A 19,514-nucleotide genomic window follows, 5' to 3' on the forward strand; every position below is an offset into this window, starting at 1 on the left:
CGTAAGAGCAATATTTAAATGGAAACTGTTTGGGGCAGTTTCCCATCCTTCTCCTTTTCCACAGAGCGCAGCACGACGGGAGCTGAATCCTGAGCGGGGTCCCTGTGTGCCGGAGCAGCACTAATAATAAATAAGGGTGGTATTGACTGTTAAGGGCAAGAGGAAAATAGAGAGATGTTTCTGAAGATTCACTTTAAAATGTCAACAGATGCAGCTAGGAATTACCGGGAAGCTGCTTGTGCAAGCAAAGAATAAGGACGGTATATCTGGGGGCATGCGTTGCATTTTGCATAGCACCTGTTTGTCACCAAGGGGCTCTGAGGGCCACAAATCCCCTCTGGGATTGTCTATGTCTCCTCCAACCCACTCAGGATGGAAGGGACAGACAGAGTCCTTCTCCTGAGAAGTACAAATGAGCTTTCAAGTCCTGTTGAGTGAAAACGTGGGGTTAGTGTGAAAGCCCCGATGTGGGAGCGGAGGGACCCAGGTTTGCAGGAGAGCCGTGGAGCACCCTTTGCAGAGGACCTCCCGCATGGTTAACGCCCACGCGGCTCCTGCGTTCCCAGCTGTGACATGGTCTGGCAAGATCTCCCCACCAGCCTCGGCTTGCTGGAGCAGTAGCAGGAGTCAGGCGGTTCATGAGCATCTCCTAAAGGAGAGGAACTCGCGAGGAGCCCTCAGACACCTCTGAGCTATGAAACCGCAACGAGGAGCCTCCGTTCTCCCCCCGAGCAGCACCATAAGGTGCTTTCTACGCAGTTATCCACACCATTATTTTGGCTTGCGATGCTTTGGTTGTAAGAAATACAAATAACCCATCAAACGACAAGTTAGCAAAGCTAACCCAAGCCAAAAAAAAAAAAAAAAAAAAAAAAGTCAAAATCTGTAAACTATTTGGAATAATTGGTTATTTGCTGTGTTTGCTAGTTCCAAATCAGAGCGCACATTTTACGGCTTATCCTGTTACTGTTAGTTGGAAGGGCTCTTGGTGTTAGATATCTCCTGCTGAAAACGGTCGCCAACCCGCTCTGCAGCCCAGCGTTGCCCTTGGCACGTTCCTGCCGTCTTTTTTCTCCCGGTCTTTCATGCGTGCTTGGGGGACAGCCCACGGCACTGCCACGGGCGATGGGTGAAAGCCCTCCCAGACCAGTCTGCTTGGCAAGCTGGCTTTCCACCAGCCGGGGTTGCAGAGGAAAAGCATCCCCAAATATAAGGCATGGGACAGAGGAGAAATGGTGGCAGGAAGGGTGGCTGCCTTCGGGTGAGCTTGGCTAAATGAAGGCTGATTGAACAGGATGGGGAAAAAACCCCAAACAGTTTTGTCCACTTGTGAGCTAAATGAACAGCACGTTAAAAAAAAAAAAAAGTGAAACAGCCAGAAATGGATAATTTCTCTTTATGAACATCTGACAGTTCACACCTTGAGGGTTAAGGGAAGGACAAGCCAGGTCCCCTTGCAGGACACATGTGGTTTTTCTCCTCCTCCCTCCAGCGTTGCTTTCTGCATGGTGCTGCTCAGAGCTGAAGGAACAGGCTGAAGGAACCAGGGGGAAGGACCAGGTTCAGTCAAGGATAACCCAAAGACAGATCCCTCTTGGGAAAAGGTTGGAGTTCAAGGACATGGGGAGGTCGTTAGCATGAAAGAGGCTTCCCCGCAGCTCCCAGGGTCTGGTGGGCATGAGGTCCACCCCGGTGTCCTGGGCAGGGCATGGCCTCCCGGCAGGAAAATCTGATTTTTTCCTGCCTCCCAGGCACTTCTGCAGCTGCTCCTCGTCTGTGTTTGTGGGTGATGTAGCCCCTCGGGCAGCAGAACCTGACGTGCTTCCCCACCGCAGGGGTAGCTGGCACCTTGCTCGGGCGGTGGGTGGCTGGTGGGCTTCGCTGCGGTTGTTTCATCGCAGAACTGCCCCAGGATGCCTCCCGCGGCAGCGAGCCGCTCCGTTTCCTGCCTGGGCGTGCTGACCTCTGGAGCAATGCTAGACAGAGCAGCAGAGGGATTTAGGATGTGGTTGGAAAATCCCAAGGAGCGCAGCTGCGGTGTTTAAAGACATTTTTGTGTTCCCCAGCTGCTTGCCATGGCCTCTCCGCTGGAGTTCTCTGCGCCCGTGGGAGGACAGGGCTGGCCCGGGTTAGTTTAGTCGGGCAATGAGCTGAGCTGACCAGGCTGCCTTTGCGCTGGAGCAGATGAGGATGCTAACAGCACCCTCGCCAAGGCTGAGATGCAGGGTGTCCTCTCCTGCAAAAGCGTGGTGACAAACAGCTGGGGAGCTGCATCTGTAAATGTCCAAGCTGTTTCTAGAGGGATCTTCTATTCCCAGCTGCAGAGCTTCTCCGTAGCAGGAAATCTGCCTCCCAGATGTGAGGTGCGAGTACATTTGAGACTGAGGCGGTGGCTTCGCTTCTTTAGAGGCAGTATTTATTATTGCTATAATTATCTATAGTCCCACAGGGAAGAGTGTTTAATCGCTACGAGCGTGAGAGCAAGCATAAGTATTAAGACTTCATTTGTCTCATGCCTGCTCTGCTCTCCTGGCTTTGCTGCCTGGACGTTAACCTGTCTGTGCCTCAGTTTCCCCCACCTGTAAGGTGATGATAAGGACTAAGTTTCACCAGAAGCCAATATGTCCACTGCACGGCAACCTGCTCCAGACCCAAATGACCATTTCAACATATTATGGGACAACTGGGTTGTGCTGGACAAGCCGAGGCTCCTGCTGTCCCCATCTGGGCACGGATCCGATGGGACGGGCTTGGAGTCGCAGGAAACCCTGGGCGGTGGGGAAGAAAATGCTCTGGCTCAGCCTCCCTGACACAAGCGAGGTTAAAACCGGTGCATTTTCCCCTGGGTGAAACAAAATGAGATTTAAAACATCCTGAGAGCTGCTGGGACGACACGGGGCTGCATTTTGGGGTCCAGGGGAAGGAATACTCTCAACAGCAACGTGCATAGCCCTGGGTAAAAGTCTTACGTGGAGATCAGCACAGCTTAAACCTCCTTCCCTGCTACCTGAGGGTGGCAAGTTCACGGCGGGTGCTGGCTCTGCTGAGCCCAAGGCCTGATCCAGAATGGCCCTAAGGCTGCGTCTGAAGAGCCTCATTGGCTTCGGAGGGGTTTGCGCACTCGACTGAAGTTAAGCGTGTGTCTGAGTGCTTTTGCTGTGTCCAAGCCATAATCCCAGAAATGTTTCAAGCGGGAAGTTGCAGCCCGCTGGTGAAAGTCTGGGTTTAAAGGCATTTTTAAAATAATCTGAATTTCTTTATTTTTGGAACTGCCATGCTTTTGGCCATGAGACATTCCTCTCTTCTGGGATGCCCGTCTGGAAGGGGCTCTCCTGCTGCCCCTTTCCTGGATGCTCACTGGAAAACTGATTAAACGGTCCCATTCAGGCTCTTGCCTGGTGAAATGGTCCTGGATCCTCTTCCGCTGCTCCTGTGTTAAACGTTGACCTTCCCATTTTAGCAGAAAATGCCAAAGCTGGGCGCCCTGGAGCTTGAAAGGTCTTGACTATATGTCAGTACGGAATGGAAAGTGTTTGCAATCCTGCCTGCGGTCCCAGGGCACGGGAGATGCAGGTTCCAGCCCACGTTACGGTGGTCCCCGCTCCATGGGAGCGGTGGGCGCGAGGGAAGAGGGAGTGAACGGGGATGGGGAGCCAGCAAATCTTCTGATAACCATGACAGCGGCTCACCGCATCTCGGTAAGCTTCTCCCTAAGCCAAACTTTTAGCCATCAGTCACTTGATGTGAAATTTATCCACAAGCGATGCTCACCTTGGGTCTGTGCCCCGTTGCAACCCCACGGGGTCCACACAAAAGTTGGAGAGGGCATGCGGGATGCTGGAGGTCCCTCAGCCATCTGCAAAGGATCCCGCCAGGGCTCAGGGCACAGACCCCGACTGTGAGGACCATCCTGCACCATGTCCGAGATCAAACACCGGAGGTGATTTTTGGCTGTCACCTGGGTGCCAGACGAAATCCCTGAATTCAGTCGCTTGTGCGGTGGAGCCACTGCTTTCCCTGGCTTTCCCATTTGCAGGCAAATGGATTAATGTCCTTGGCTATTAACATTCCAGCTGCTCCCCTTGCCTCCTTTTTTTTTACTCTTCTCCCCTTTTTTTTTTTTGTAACGTCAGTAGAAATCAGCAAAAATATCTAACCAAATTCTTTGTCTTGGGGCTGCAGAAGATACCATGGGTAAGTCGTCAGATTAGTTTAAGTGCTTTCTTTGTAACTCAGTACCTGTGGAATGTCGTAATAAAGCCATGATGGTCAGAGTGTAGCTTTTTAAACAATAAAACAGGGGAAGTGATGAAAAGCTTTTTTTTTTTTTAAAAAAAAAAAAAGGGAGGCAGCAGAGCCCTCAGACTTAATTTATGTAATATTTCTATTAAAAACAATGTCTATTCAAGACAGCAATTTAAAGCCTGCACCGTTGGCTTAAAATATAAATCCAATAAACCTCTATTATGATTCCTCCATTAGGTCAGTGTGATGGAATTTTGTGGACTTCTAAAATAAGACATCATTATTTTTCAGGAATGTTTCATGAATCACAGTCAAAGCCCCTTCATCTTTGCTTGTACGAATTTCAGAAATGGTGCTCTTATAAAATATATACATTTGCCGAAGCCGGTAGCCGGCTTTCTTCTTGGAACAGCATCCTCAGAGCTGAAATCCAGTTTGCATAGCAGATGAGGCCAATGCTCCTTGATGGCACTGTGGCTGTCACGTTGTGCGGCTGAGGTTGTCTGAGATTTGCCCGTTGCTTTGAGAAGAGAGGTACGTTCTTCCTGAGAGAGCTGCAGCACCTGAGGACCAATTTTTCTGAAGTGGAAGTAGCATCTATGCATTTATTTGTTTGGATGGGGAGGTTGGCTGGTGCCAGGACACAAACCAGAAAGGGAAAGGTCCCAGAAACCTCAAAACCTTCTGGGAAAAGCCTAAACTAGGGGCTGACTTTAAGAGCAGTCCTCACGTCCTCCCTGAATTTCAGGCTGTCAGGACCATGTTAGCACAAGAGTTAACTCAGCTCATCTCCTCTGTGGTCCTGCACTGAGGTCCTGGGAAGACCACCACCCAACCCGGCCAAAATCTGCCCCTAGCCTAAAAATGTGGCAAATTTCATCTGGTGAGCTCTACCTCATCCTCCCATGGAGAATCATCCTCTCTGCTGACAGGTCTAGGTCCATGATGTTGCTGTGTTTGCAACAGCTGGATTTGGGCTGGAAGCATCCCCAAACCACCTTGAAACCAGGGAGTGAGGAGCTGCAGGTTGGGTTCACGATAGCTTCATTGCCTCTGCAGGACAGAGACCCACCAAACCCAGGCTGTGCCATGGGGTTGGTGCGCAGGGCAGAAGTTCACCTCCAGCAGTTATGAGCGATGCTGCCGTCACTGATCATTGGGGTTTGCTCGCGGAGATGTGTAACTTTGGTATCCCTTGCCGCCAGGAGGAAGAATTCATCGACTGGTGGAGCAAATTCTATGCTTCCACGGGAGAGAGGGAAAAATGTGGCTGCTATTTAGAGAAGGGCTTTGACACCTTGAAGGTAAGTGGCCTTGGCTGGTTCTGGCTCATTGGACCTGCACTGTCTATGATGTGTTTCCACGAGCTTTGATTTTTTTGGATTGTTTAGGCCTTTTTTTTTCCTTCTGGGACAAAAAAAAAAAGGATTATTTTCTCCTGAGAGCAGGTACTTTTGTTTTAAAAAATAACTATTTTAAAAACTCAATTTTCTTTGTAAAATCCTTTCTGGTAACTTTGCACTGCGAAGCCTTCAAGAAATTGTCACTTTTCTAAGTGGCAGAGGAGGTGGGGAACTGCCACCCCGAGAAATGTTTGGGAACAAGGAATGCCAGAGATTGCTTAGGGAAGAGGGAGAGTTAGGTACCTTGTTACAAGAATTACCAAAATTAACACAGGAACCCAGATAGGACTAAAATGGAGAAGATCTTGCTGGTCGTAAGGAAAACATTCCCAGCAGAAAGATCTCTTTGGCTGATGAAAAACCCTCTGCGAGACCTCGGCTCAGTCTGCGTCTTCTGCCATGTGCTGTTGTTTATTGTAGGGTTGCAAAGGTCTGTTCTTCGTCTCTGTCCTGGTGGTGGGGGGCAACAAGGGAGACAGGTCCCAGGACTCTGTCCGGGCGGGTGGAATTTCCCCCAGGCCAAGGAGCTTGGGTCAAGTCCTGTCCCAGATGGGTGGGGACGTGCTGCTGGTCCCCCTCTGTGTGGGAGCAGTCCCTGCCCTCACTCCCCCGTCTCTCCCTCCCCAGATCTACGAGAGGGAGCTGGAGAACATGGAGGACTTTGAGCATCTCTCCGACTTCTGCCACACCTTCAAGCTGTATCGCGGCCGGTCGCAGGACTCGAATGACGACCCCTCAGTCGTGGGGGAGTTCAAGGTGTGACGGTCTTTCTACCGGTACCTGGGAACACATGCTGTTGGGTGGAAGGTCTTGCTGCTGAGTGGGATGATGCCAACTGACTGTTTTTGGGTAGGACTTCAGGTAGAAATGGGCCATAAAAGTAGGACACTGGGCCCAGTGTGAACAAGCTGCCTGTGCAGGTCTGGCTGCTGCAGCATCATCTTCCTCTGGGGCAGTGGTGGGAGCGTGTGTGGGCACTGATGGTCTCGCCAAGCCGGCGCTCAGAGCTCTCCCTGTCCGGTGCAGAGGCGCGATGCATCTTTTGCTCTTTTTAACCTTTAGCCTGTTTGCAAGAGAAGACGGATTAAATTTTTCTAGGTGTTTTTTTTTTAAATTCCTGCTCTTACTTAGCACTCTCCTTCCCCAAACAATACCCAGAGACCGATCCCTGCCACGTCACTGGGAGGAAATCAGCCCTGGTCAATAAAACACTTGTCAATTTTTGCATCTTCTTTCTCCTCCTCCCGTCCCTCTCTCAGGAGCCAGTGGCCTCATTCAGGAACCCTTAGAACTGTCCCTGCAGAGAAAGTCTCAGCCTAAACCTTCGGGGGGCTGATTCATAGCAAGGCTCCTTTGCACCTCTTTAGTAGCGTGAGGACTCAAAGGACAGTGAAGCAGAAGAGGTAAAGGACAAACAGGCTGGAGCGGCTCTGTGCAGACTTCTAACAGTTTGCATCGATGTTCAGGCAAGGGATGAACGATACAGGCAGCTCGCCACCCTGCTCCTGGCTCCATGAAGGGCCTGACAGGACATCGTGTGGTCTAGCAGATAGAAGAGGGTCAGGATCTGGGCTCTGTCCCCAGCGTTGCAGTAGTTGTAGATGCCCCATCCCTGGAAACATTCAAGGTCAGGCTGGATGGGGCTCTGAGCAACCTGATCTAGTTGAAGATGTCCCTGCTCATTGCAGTGGTGTTGGACTAGATGGCCTTTAAAGGTCCCTTCCAACCCAAACCATTCCATGATTTTGTGATTCCGTACAACCGTCCAGACCGTCGTTGCAAGCCTACTCACACGAGACCCATCTGCACGTGTGGGTGTGCAAGCGCAGCTGAACACCTCTGTCCTTCACAGGGTTCGTTCAAAATTTACCCTCTCCCGGATGACCCACGTGTCCCAGTGCCACCTCGGCAGTTCCACCAGCTGCCGGCCAGAGGACCCCAGGAGTGTCTTGTCAGGGTCTACATCATCCGGGCCTTCGACCTCCAACCCAAGGACGCCAATGGAAAGGTATCCTGCTGGGGAAGGCTCTGGTGGACCTCAGTGTTGGCTTGTGGGGTGGGCTCTTTCAACAGGTCAGCCCTAATTGATCAAAATTTGTGTATATGGCTTAAAATTTAGAAACAACAGTGATAGCAAAAAGGAGAAAATCTACCCCTTCTTTCTGCCTCCACTGCAACATCTGGGAATCCCAGGAGCCAAATCTTCCTCCATCCTGAGGGATTTTTCAGTAGGACTAGTTAAAATAGCTAAATGAGGTTTGGGTTTTTTTTTTTTTTTTACCTTGGTGCCAAAGGAAACAAAATCATGTCTTTCACATGACTGGTTTTTGCAAAGCTTTGGCAGTCTGGAAGAAAAATTCAGTGCAAAAAGAAAATTGTGTTGGTTCAAAAAGAAAATGTTCATTTTGTTTCACTTTGCAGAAAAACTCAGAGAAAAATCCTTCTTAACTCTCTTTGTTCCACTGGAAAATAGGGAAAAAGTTAAAAGAAGCACAGGAAATATTTCAACATTTACACCCCCCCCCCCTGCTTTTTAATCTGCCCGGTTTTTGAAAATGGACTTGGAATGAAAGTTTTCAATTTCTTAGAAATCTCCCATAAGAGATTCCTGCAAATCAAAAAGAAGGAGTAGAAAAAATGCTTTTTTTACCCTGAAAACCAAAACTGATCCAGATTTGACCCACAGTCTTTCCCCCTATGCTGGGACGTCTCCTAAAGCTCGTCACAGTCAAGGGGAGACCAAAGGGGAGCCCTGGATGCCCCGTTCGTCCTCACACTGCAGACCTTCCCCGAGCATTGCTTTTCCATCCTTTGCTTCTTAAAAAAACCTACAAGTCAAGGAAAAGTGATGAGGAACTTGGCCTGGGTGTTTTTTCCAGGGAGCATAACTGGCCAATACCTTTCCTATTTGTGGTTTTTTTCTTTTAATTTTATGTGAGCTGAGTAAGATGGTGGGACCCTCTAGGTACTGGACTCAAGCTGGGTGACATCTTTTAGGTGAAGTTTTTTTTTTTTTCCTTCCCCTGGCCAAAATGCTGACTCGAGTTAATTTAACCACTTTTCAAATTTATGCTGGTTTCCCAGAATAGTTTTAGTTGTGAAAGAGAAGCTTAAAATCTTGCTAAAAATGTAAAAATATCTGATACAATTTTTAAATGCACAATGAGGCTTTATGTTAAAGTATGCTTACATTTTTTTTTTTAAAATTTATTGCAGCATCTTGGAAATAAATGGTTTTGAACCACATTTTTTGAAACAAAATGTTTTTCCTTTGACATTTTAGTCCCCTACATTTGTAAAGCTAATTTTTAGTAGACCTCAAACTTAAAAAATGATGACTTCAATGGAACCCCAAAATAGGTGACTCAGATGAGAACAGGAACATCCTGAGGAATTCAGAGCAAGCCCAGTCCATCGAAGAAGCCATAAGTAGTTTTTTTCCTGCTCTTTTATTGCTTTTCCATCCCACGGACCTCAGAAGGGCTTGGACTCTTGTTCCACACTGCTAACTGGTCCTTTGGTCATCCTCAAAAAGGAATTGCAGTGCAGGTAGCCCTTGCCGATGGCCACAGATTTGTAGGAAGGAGTTAATGGTCAGACTGTCCTATCCTTGAAAATACGTGTTTGTCAAGGGTGGTGGAAGATCCTGCTTGCTGGGACAAGGGGAGGCAGAGTTATTCCTTCGCCATCAATATTGCTGTGCAATGACTCTTTCCTGCTTTTATTTTCATGACCATCTTCAGTGTGATCCCTATGTGAAGATTTCAGTGGGAAAGAAATCCATAAATGACCAGGAAAATTACCTCCCCTGTACGCTGGAGCCTGTCTTTGGGAAGTAAGTTTTGATTCAGTTTGGAGTCCATGTGATTTTTTATGTTCTATTGAGGGAATAGGGCTGGCCCAGCCAGAGCTTCCCATTCCAACCTACATTCAAGGTCAGGCTGGACGGGGCTCTGAGCAGCCTGATCTAGTTGAAGATGTCCCTGCTCATGCAGGAGGGTTGGACTAGATGACCTTTAAAGGTCCCTTCCAACCCAAACCATTCTGTGATTCCATTGGCGTGGTCTCACCTCATGTCCAACCTTGCTGAAGTGAGTCTGGCCTTGGCTCGACCACTGTCCTACCCACCATGGCTCGTGTTCATCTTCTCCCTGGGACTTTTGAGCTGTGGAGCATGGACTGGGTCTGCTCTGTCATCAACGGAGACGTCAGGAGGGTTGTTTAGACTTGAGATTCCCTCGTGGAGACATCTGCCTCATCCCAGCGATGGCAGAGAGAGTCTGGGGAAACTGCTCCTCATCTGGGCACTTTGGTTAAAAGTCTGAAGAAAAGGCATGATGAATGGAGGATTGTTTGATTAGGCTGTGGCAGGGGACACCTCGAAATCAGACGCCCTGAAAATTATCTGTGAACATGGTATGGGCTGGTTGAGTTGTGTGCCTTGCAGTAGGGCTATAAACTTCCGATGAAAGGCAAAAGATGTTGTTGTTTTCAGAAAAAAAAGTATTCATCACAGCCAGAAAGCACCACGGGGACCATGCAAAGTCGGGGGGGGGGGGGGTAAAGGAAAACCCGGTGCTCAGCCTCCACGTGCCAATAGGACTTTGGTTGCCCAGAAAAGCTGGGATTAGACGTAGGGGGTTCTGCTTCAGCACAAACACGGGTCAAGCCCTGCTCCACGTGACGTCCCTCACCAGCTCAGGATGTCAATGCCATGACACCTTCCCAACAAAGCGAGACAGACAAGGAGATACACCATCTGCAAGGATGGAGGAAAAGGGAGAGGGATGGCAAGGGTGAGACTGGTGAGACCGTGGAGGACAGCGTGCGTTAGACAAGGCGTTTCCTCCTCTTCTGCCAAATCGAGACGGCAGCTCTGCCTTTCCTACCGTGAATGCAAAGTGGTTGCTCCCCATCTAGCACGAGGTCTGGTCTCCGGTGGGCCGGGACCTACTGCCCTGTCGCAGAGCCCACAGCCGGACCCTGGTGGCAGAGCAAGCCCTCCTTCGCCAAGCCTGGCTCCCGGCCAGGGGCCGTCTAGACAGCGTGCTGCACCTCCCACCCGCTCTTTAAAGCAAGATGTAAAACCGAGGTCCTGGCTGCTGGCGGCTGTTAAACCTCCTGTTTCACGAGCTTTTCCCTGCGCGGCTGGCTGCCGTCCAGCTTTAGCTAATTACTTTCTGCTGACCCCAGTTCCTCCTGCACTCTTAATTGGTGGCATAATCACTCACTTCCCCTCCTTAAAAGCTGCTGCAGGGTGGGTGCTGGTGGTGGGAACGGGCATCCTGTTTCTCCCCAGCATTGCCTGCCTGTCAGCAGCAGGTGGAGGGGTCCCTGGTAGCGCTGGGTCAGACCTGGACCATCCTGCTCACCCAAGCTTGCCACCTTCCACACAGCCAACCTCCACCAGCACCGGCCCCGTCTGGATCAGGGTGTTGTGTTGTGTTTTGGTGGGCTCGTGGTGCTTCGTCTCTTGCTGTCCTTTATTTGAAGAGGGAGAGGAAGGTTTGCTCTTGCTTCATGTCTGGAGGATGGCAGAGGAGACAGCACAGAAGAAAGGTGCTCAGGACCGGGCAGAGAGGACAAGGAGGCTTTGGGGGGTCAGTCTCACGCTGACCACAGGCTTGGCCCAGGCAGGCTCCTGTTTTGGACATTTGCTCTCTGGGCTCAAAGAGCAGATGGTTTTCCAAAGCTGTCATTTCTCCCCCTTTCTCACTCCACGGCAATGATGATTCCTGCCTCTCGCCTGCTGCTCTTTTCCCTGGGTATTGCCCTGACCACCGTCATGTCCGATTAGCAGATGGAGAAGCTACGCAGGGGCAAAGTTTGCTCGAGGTTAATTCAACCAGGCAAAAAAAAAACCCCAAGGCACGCGTGCTTAGTTGCATATCCACAGGCTAAGCCAGTGCAACACAGGAGCAATAGTACCAGAGCAACGTGGCAAAGATGCGCAGCGGGTGTACTGTCCTCCCTGGCACGGGTGGACACGGGGGTGGTGTGTGGGTCCGTTTCCCGTGGGGCACTCAGCAGCATGAACCTCCATCTCATGGGCATTTCTTGGCTCCTGTTGCACAGGATGTTCGAGCTGAGCTGCACTCTGCCCCTGGAGAAGGACTTGAAGATCACGCTCTATGACTACGACCTCCTGTCGAAGGATGAGAAGATTGGGGAGACCGTCATAGACCTGGAGAACCGGTTTCTGTCGAAATATGGGGCGCGCTGTGGCCTCCCCCAAACCTACTGCATGTAGGTACCTCTGCGGGCGCAGGCAGTGGGTCCCTGTAGCTGCCGGGGCTGCACGGTGCCGAGCTGGCCGCAGGGACCAGGGTGATGCCTCAGCCCATGGGTCTGCTGGCCCAGGGATGTCCCAGGGGACCTGACCAGTGCTGTACTTCACCGCGGAGATTTGTATAGAGAGGACGTTTGAGGAACTTACCTGAGCCCTGGCTCTCCTCCAGAGGCGTGAAAGGCTTCAACTATCAGAAATCTCCCTGGGGACACCCTGTAACGTCCCTGATGCCCCTTGGGCACACCGTGGTGAGGACACCCCCCATGCACAGGGCCAGCTGAAGGGTGCCATGGTGGGTCTGGGGGGCCATCGGGGCATCCCAGCCCTGCAAGCTGGGGCTGAGGGGGCTGTGGGACATGCAGCCCCGTGCACCGGTGAACACAGACTCAGAGCGAGCTGCACCTTCCTCAGACCAGCCCTCTGTGGTGTAACGCTGCTGCGGCCTCCTCGTTGAGGCTGGAAAATGTTGTATCACTTGTTCAGCTGCTGTTTTCCCTCCTGTTTGATTTCAGCTCCGGACCCAACCAGTGGCGAGACCAACTCCGTCCTTCCCAGCTGCTTCACCTCTTCTCCCTGCAGCACAACTACAAGGCTCCCACCTACAAGTCCGACCGGATCATCTTCAGGGAGCAAGAGTACATCCTCTCTGAACTGGGTAAGGTAACAGGGCTGCTTCAGGGTTGCACATAGCTTTCCTTTACGCTCCAGGGTGGAGCTGGCGGTCATGAACGTATGGGGCTTATCATGGAGGCCAGGACTGGGTGATGGGCACGTCCCCATCCTCCTCACCCTGCTGTGCAGGTTGGCTCTGCACCAAACCCCGGGGCTGAACCCAGACCTGCAATCCAGCCACGTTAACTTTGGCCTCGAGTGACCGCCCTTTGCTGCTTGCAGCGAACCAAACGCACGCGGTCTGGGCGCAGCAAAGTCCGTCGCAGCCAGAGAGGCTCCAGCCTGATCTTCCAAGTGCTGCTTGGGCTGGAGGAGCAGTTGTGCCTCTCTGCGTTTCGGGGCTGGAGTCACTAGAGGGAGACAATATCATACACACAGTGCCCAGCACATCGCACCACGGCGCGCGCCTCGGGGGACGAGGTGTGCTCCAGCTGGAAGTGCAAAATCAGCCTCTGCCAGCAAGGAGAAAATATCAGCGAGCGTTGGGGAGGCATTTTCTTGTTTGCACAAAACCCCACCAATGCTGACACCTGCAATATCCTGGGCATCAACTCCTGCCTGTCTGACTGGCATCCGTGGGGGCAGAAGTTTGCCTTTTAGAGAAAACTCTGCTTTAAAGCACGGAAGGGGTGTTTTGGCCCAGGGAGGAGGTGAAACCCCACTGTACGGCCCAGGAGCTGCAGTTTGACTTTGCTGAGGCCACTACAGCCTTGCAGAGCTGTCAAGGAGGACCTGGCCTGCAGAAGCACAGGAGGGCAGAGCCCAGGGCTGATCCCTCTCCTGGCTCTTGGGAATCAAGGCACAAATTCACGGTTCTGCTCTTAGGAGGAGTGGGGAAGCAACAGCTCCTCTGCAGCCTCTCGTTTTCAGCAAGGGCTGGAAAGGTGTTAAACCAAGCAGGGTCTTCCCCCCTCTCCCAGCCCCTGCCTTTCACCTTCCTCTGCTTTAATGGCAATCAGTTCAAAAAACAGAACAAAGTCTGATGCTTGACCTCAAGGAGATCTGGAAACCAGCTGTGTTCGCGGAGCAATGTCAGATCTGAACCTGGCGGTATAAAGTGAAGCTATTAAACACGAGAGCATGGGTTTTACAAGCACTGCACCCGGACCATTATTCCATAGCCCCCACATTTGTTGTTTTCTGAGAGGGGCTTTTTCTTTTTCCTGTGCGCGCGCACACACACACGGGCACGCACACGCACCGCCAGGTTTCCACTGCTTGGGAAATAGCCCATATGTCTGAAGTTAACCGCTTCAAGATATTGCCAAGAAAGGAGCTGGGATATATCACCTGAAAGTTGCAGAGCTGTAATAATATTTATGGAGCGCATTTCATTTCAAAAGTCCTCGAAGGTGCATGGCCTTGAAATGCTGTGGCGTCTCGGGGTGATGTCCTCCACCAGCCCCAGCGTGGCACGTGGGGATGGGGAGGCAGGAGCAGGCTCAGCCCAGACCAAGCCGGCCATCCTCCATCCCCGGATGTAACAAGGGATCCCGAGCGCTGGAGCAGAGAAGTCAAAAAGGTCCTTTATTCATAGGTCTTGTCCGATCTGTTTGCGGAGGGATTAGGGTCTGGTGTGGGTTGAGGAGGTGGAGATGGTTTCAGGTCTGCTCACAGATGGCTCGGTGTTTGCTGCGGCTCTTTCAATGCCCATTTGGACAAAAGACCACAAACAGCCCAGTGGGAGCAGTGAGGACCGGAGCAGGGACTGGGGCCGGGCAGCGAGCTGGGCTGGCGGTGTCTGCATGGCCATCCTTCTCCTGTCCTCTCTGTCTTTCACCCCGGACCCAGCAGAGAAGCAGCAGGACCCTGTCAGGAGCTCATTCCCACTGCACTCCTCTCTGCCCGGCTGAAGATTCTGGCTGGAATTAAGCAGTATCCATCACAGGAGTGCTTGCAAACCGCACCAGAGCAGACCCTTTCCTCTGCTCTCCCTGGAGAGCTTTGGTCACACGTTAGATAAGCCTCTGCTGGGGTGGGAACGGCAGCAGAGCAGCAGCACGGACTCTTCTTTCCATGTGCTTCAACTTGGTCCTTGCAGAGTTTCACTTGCTGTGATCCGAGGGGGGACCTGCACGAGCCCCCCCGCAGGTCCCCGTCCCATCGCGCGGTGGTTTGCCCGCACGTCGCACTGGGAGCGGGTTGCCCCGTGCCCCGGGGGGGTTCGTGATGATGGCGGATTTGTAAGCGGGGGCTGCGCTCCCCCCCCCTGCTCGCTCCTGGCTGCGGTGAAGCTGGTGGGCTCGTGCTCGCTCCCACGGGGGGATCAGAATCCGCCCCTGCGCAGCCGCGGCCGTGGCATAACGCTGCTCTTTGCTCTGTGGCAGAGGATGGCAAACCCCTCAACCCTCACCTGGGGCCGGCGGAGGAGCGTCTCGCCCTGTACGCGCTGCGGAAGCAAGGGCTGGTGCCGGAGCACGTGGAGACGAGACCTCTTTACAGCCCTCTCCAGCCAGAAATCGAGCAGGTGGGTGGTGCCTCGTGTCCAGGACAAGACCAAGAGCATCATCTCCTGTCGATCCAAGGCTTACCAGGAGGCTGGCTCGCTGCGGAGCCGTGCTGGGAGACCTGCCCCAGGAGATGGGCTGTTCCTGGGGGGGGTCAGCTTATGGGGCTGGAGCTCAGCTCGGTGGCTGACTTGCTCAGGGTGCTTGGGGAGATTGAGTCCAGCCTCCTGTGTTCATTTTCATCACCATTTGCTCACAATCTTTTAATTTTTTTTTCTTTTTTTGTGTGTGTAAAAGCCATTTCTGATCTTAAAGTCTTAATGCAGAATTCTTCTACAATGGTAATGACACTGCAGGCTCCTTTGGCAACACAGCTGCGTGATTTCTACAGCATGAACCCTCCCTTGGAGGTGTAAAGTGTTTGTTAGTGCTGTTGCAGACTGGGCGTTTTTAAGCCAAATGAAAACTAAATGGGCTTCCACCCAAACCCAATCGAAATCCAGGAATCTGTATTTAGCCTACCCCCTTGTCTTTGATTAACACGCATGTGTAGTTTATGCATTTGGATCAAAAAAATGCTGCTTCCCCAAGAACAAAATGATTAATTATCATCTGTCATACATGTTCCAGCTGCATCGCAAAGGCAGTTTCAAGAGACTGGCTCTGCAGCTGGCGTAAATGTGCACAGCCACGGATCTGCACCGCTCCAGCCCTTTCCCTGCTGCGGTTCGTTTTTAACCAGACCACCTCTCCAGTGGTGGGAGAGGAGGGTCGCCAGCAGAAGTAACTGCACTGGCAATTACTTTAACATCTTTTTGTGTTAATTCACCCACTGAGAATGATGATTGGAGGCAGGAGATGGCTGCTATCGGGTGACCGGTGGGTCTGTGCTGTTCTTACGGGTGTCGTGGTCTTGCTGGAGCAGCCATGGAGACTAGGAAGGAGATGCTTCCTTCATGTCCTGGGGTTGCATATGGGAGAGCAATCAGGGTCTGCCCTGCACTGGTGCTTCTAACCACGAGCACCCGCAGGGGTGATGCTGGGTCCAGGGCGATGCTGCGTGACTCCACGCACGTTGCATGCAGGGCAGTTCCCAAAAGCGTGGCTCTGAACCGCTGCGAAGCCACAGGACAGGCTGGCTTTGTGGGGCCGTTTGTAGTGAGCTAAAAGTCAGGTTGGGCTTTTAAAGTTTTCTGCTGAAATGGAAGGTTTTCTTGCCAAAAAGCAAGCAAACCACAAACCCCTCTGTGATGGGCTGATTGTCAAAGGATGGCTTTTTTTTTCTTTTTTTTTTAGCTTTCAACCCTTGAGACTGCACAATAAAATATTTTATTGGCACCCATTGGTGTTTTACAGTAAAAGAGACCACCTAAAAACCACCCTCCCTGAGATTTCAGCTGCATTTCTGCTGCTCTCTCCCTGGAAGGATTTTGTGAAAGTGGAATTAGATTCCCCTCTCCTCATCCTACCCTCCACTCCCATGATCAGAAACCCATAAACCAGCCGTCCAGCTGGTGACAACTGGTGACACCGCAGAAAAAAGTGAGCTGCTTGCTTCTCCAATACCTCCCACGGACCTAGTCTTTAGTCTGTCCCTATGTAAAGACAGCCAGCCATGGAGAGGAAAGCTAGAGTTCACCTTCAGTTTATCCAGACCAATCACTTATATATTACGAGCCATTAACATATACCCAGCTATCACTAAAATAATTTTAATATAATACTTAATGGCCTCAAGTTGTGCCAGGGGAGGTTTAGATTGGATGTCAGGGAAAATTTCTTCACCCAAAGGGTTGTCAATCCCTGGAACAGGCTGCCCAGGGAAGTGGTGGAGTCCCCATCCCTGGAGGGATTTAAAAGACGTGGAGATGTGGTGCTTGGGGACATGGGTTAGTGATGGACTTGGCAGCATGAGGTTCATGGTTGGACTTGGTGATCTTAAGGGTCTTTTCCAACCGAAACAATTCTGTGATTCTGTGACACTTTTTTAACTAAGGAACACTGGAGAACTTGGTATTTTCTCTCTCCTCTACTAGGTCTTACTGAGAAGGTGAAGGTAACCCAGTTAGGATGCTCACCAGGCTTCATGCATCTTTCTTTCCATACAGGGAAAGCTACAGATGTGGGTGGACTTGTTTCCGAAATCTCTGGGTCAGCCTGGCCCCCCTTTCAACATCACGCCGCGCAAAGCCAAGAGGTAACTTGTGTTTCGTTTCTTACTCAGTGTGGTGCTGGTTCCAGTACCTTCTCTTTGTGAGGGGAGAGGAGAGGGCTTAGAGATGTCAGATGGGGAGGGATTCACCCGCCTAGCTGAGAAACATCTATGTGGGCTCATCTTCAGAGAAAGATGACTCCCGTCTTAGCTCCTTCAGCTAAATAGCTGAGTGGCACAACCAGGCTGTCTAGGTGGGCTCTGGACCAAGATTTCCACCCTCCCAAGCTGCTTTTGTTCCCGGGGCTGTCCAGGTTCTTCTTGCGCTGCATCATCTGGAACACCAAGGACGTCATCCTCGATGACCTCAGCATCACCGGGGAGAAGATGAGTGACATCTACGTCAAAGGGTAAGCCACCCTGCCTTCTGCATCCTCTGGGTGCTGTAGCCTGAAGGTGCAAGAGCAGCAGTGCAGGAGTTAACGTGACCCTTGCACCAACATTGCTGTGGTAGACACGAACCCCCGCTGGGTTGGAGGGGCCATTCACACCTCTCCAGCTACGGATCCGGCTTCTTGGCAGACAAGCGCCTGCGAGGCTCGTAACCGCTTCACGACGTCAAGTTTTTCGTTGCATCTCTCGGATGCTCACGTGACAATATTTACATTTAGAGAGATGAGATGTGGGGAAGCAGCCCAGCCATCGGAGAGAGGGGCACGTAGCCTGCATTTCCACTGCCGGCTCCTGCCCAGCTCCTCTCCCGGCACAGCCGTGGGCTTGTTCCATATACGTAGGTTGGCTTGTTTGCATAGCTGCTTTTTTTGGAATTCCCTTTTTTCCCTGAAACACACAAAAAATGTGGCAACCAGCAATAACTCCTCTGGCACATTCCCTTCTCTGCCTGAATCCATTTATGTTTTATCTTGTGTAAAATGGTGCAATCCCAGCCAAGGGACTTACTTATTTTGTGCGTTCTTTGGATTTATGGACAGGAAGAGGTAGGATTTTGAAACAGACTGTAAATCCCTTTTTTACAATCCCAATTTTCCTCCTGTAAATCCAGAATGCGCGCTGCTTACCTGGTATTTACATCAAGTGCATTGTTATCAGCTCCAGCTAAGCTGCTCTGTGCACTTTGGGGCTCTGAAATAGTAGTGCTCGCAGGGTGTTACCGGCAAAGCGAGAGCGTCCAGCGTTTGCTGATATCCCTCGCCTGGCTTTCAGCATCCCCAATGACTGAGCAAATCTCACAGTGCTGTAAATGAGTTAAAAACGTTGCTCAACTTCCTCATCTTCCTCCCCAAATGGCTGCATCACTAGCAGCTCTGGATAAGGCCTGAATAATCCTACTGGGAGGGGAGGCAATGGTCCTTCTTGTGCTTAAGCATCTGCCCTACAGACGGGGGATCCTGTGGGCAAAGTGGCCTTCACCACCATGGTGTGGTGCTGCTTAGGTGGGGACCGTTCCTTTAGGGTGAGCTCAGTGGATAAGGAGCTTTTACCTGTGGCTTACCTTCCTTCTAGATTGGATATTAGGAAAAATTTGTTCACCCAGAGGGTTGTCAGTCCCTGGAACAGGCTGCCTAGGGAAGTGGTGGAGTCCCCATCCCTGGAGGTGTTTAACAGATGTGGAGATGTGGTGCTCGGGGACATGGGTTAGTGGTGGGCTGGGCAGTGCTGGGGTAACGGTTGGACTTGGTGATCTTAAGGGTCTTTTCCAACCTAAACGATTCGGTGATTCTCTGATTCGGAAGATCTCACAGTGCTTCTCTGAGGAGGCTTTTGCCAGTTTATTTTCCATTTTACCCAGTAGGCAAGGCCAGGGATGGAATCTCAGTCTCTTGGACATTATCTTCTATATAATATGTAAATTATTGTTGAGTCAGTTAGGCAGGTAAATGAAATGGGAGCTTTTCTATTGTGCCTGAGGCAGTTGCCATTTATTTTATTTAATTTAATCAGTTATTTATTGATAGTCTTACAATAGCATGAAGAGATCTCATCCAAGTTTAGGCTGTGCAAGGCTGAGTGCAGAGAGACCTTCCCTTCCTAAAGACTTGTAGACAACAGAGTGGTAGTGTAGGGAAATCATATTCATTAGGAACTGAAGATGGTTTTTTGGGTTAACAATCCTCTCTGTCACTGTCATAGACAGGGGATATATTTTTGTATTGCTTTCATAATGAGATTTCCAGTAAAAAAGTTCTACTTCACCAAGAGGATGGACCAATATTGAACCCAGGTCACAGGGGAGGTGGGAGGTTTGCAAGTTTTTCAAGATATTTCAAGGTAAAACCAGTACTGCT

The 19,514-nt window shown here is 51.0% G+C and overlaps 1 protein-coding gene across 9 annotated transcripts in view; it reads left to right on the forward strand.

Moving 5' to 3' along the window:
* Positions 1-19,514, forward strand: part of DYSF (dysferlin) — a 107,430-nt gene that overhangs the window by 62,191 nt on the left and 25,725 nt on the right. For all 9 annotated transcript variants that reach the window (XR_008576832.1, XM_054823720.1, XM_054823724.1 and 6 more), the window contains 9 exons: positions 5,451-5,549; positions 6,276-6,404; positions 7,501-7,656; positions 9,392-9,483; positions 11,724-11,894; positions 12,450-12,592; positions 14,937-15,076; positions 17,165-17,253; positions 17,523-17,618. Coding sequence is in view for 8 of the 9 variants with exons in the window: in XM_054823720.1 (XP_054679695.1) it covers positions 5,451-5,549; positions 6,276-6,404; positions 7,501-7,656; positions 9,392-9,483; positions 11,724-11,894; positions 12,450-12,592; positions 14,937-15,076; positions 17,165-17,253; positions 17,523-17,618 (1,115 nt within the window). In the remaining variant the exon portion in view is untranslated. The remainder of the gene's footprint in view (positions 1-5,450; positions 5,550-6,275; positions 6,405-7,500; positions 7,657-9,391; positions 9,484-11,723; positions 11,895-12,449; positions 12,593-14,936; positions 15,077-17,164; positions 17,254-17,522; positions 17,619-19,514) is intronic.

The sequence above is a fragment of the Grus americana genome, chromosome 4 (assembly GCF_028858705.1).
Source record: "Grus americana isolate bGruAme1 chromosome 4, bGruAme1.mat, whole genome shotgun sequence".
Classification (NCBI taxonomy): domain Eukaryota; kingdom Metazoa; phylum Chordata; class Aves; order Gruiformes; family Gruidae; genus Grus; species Grus americana.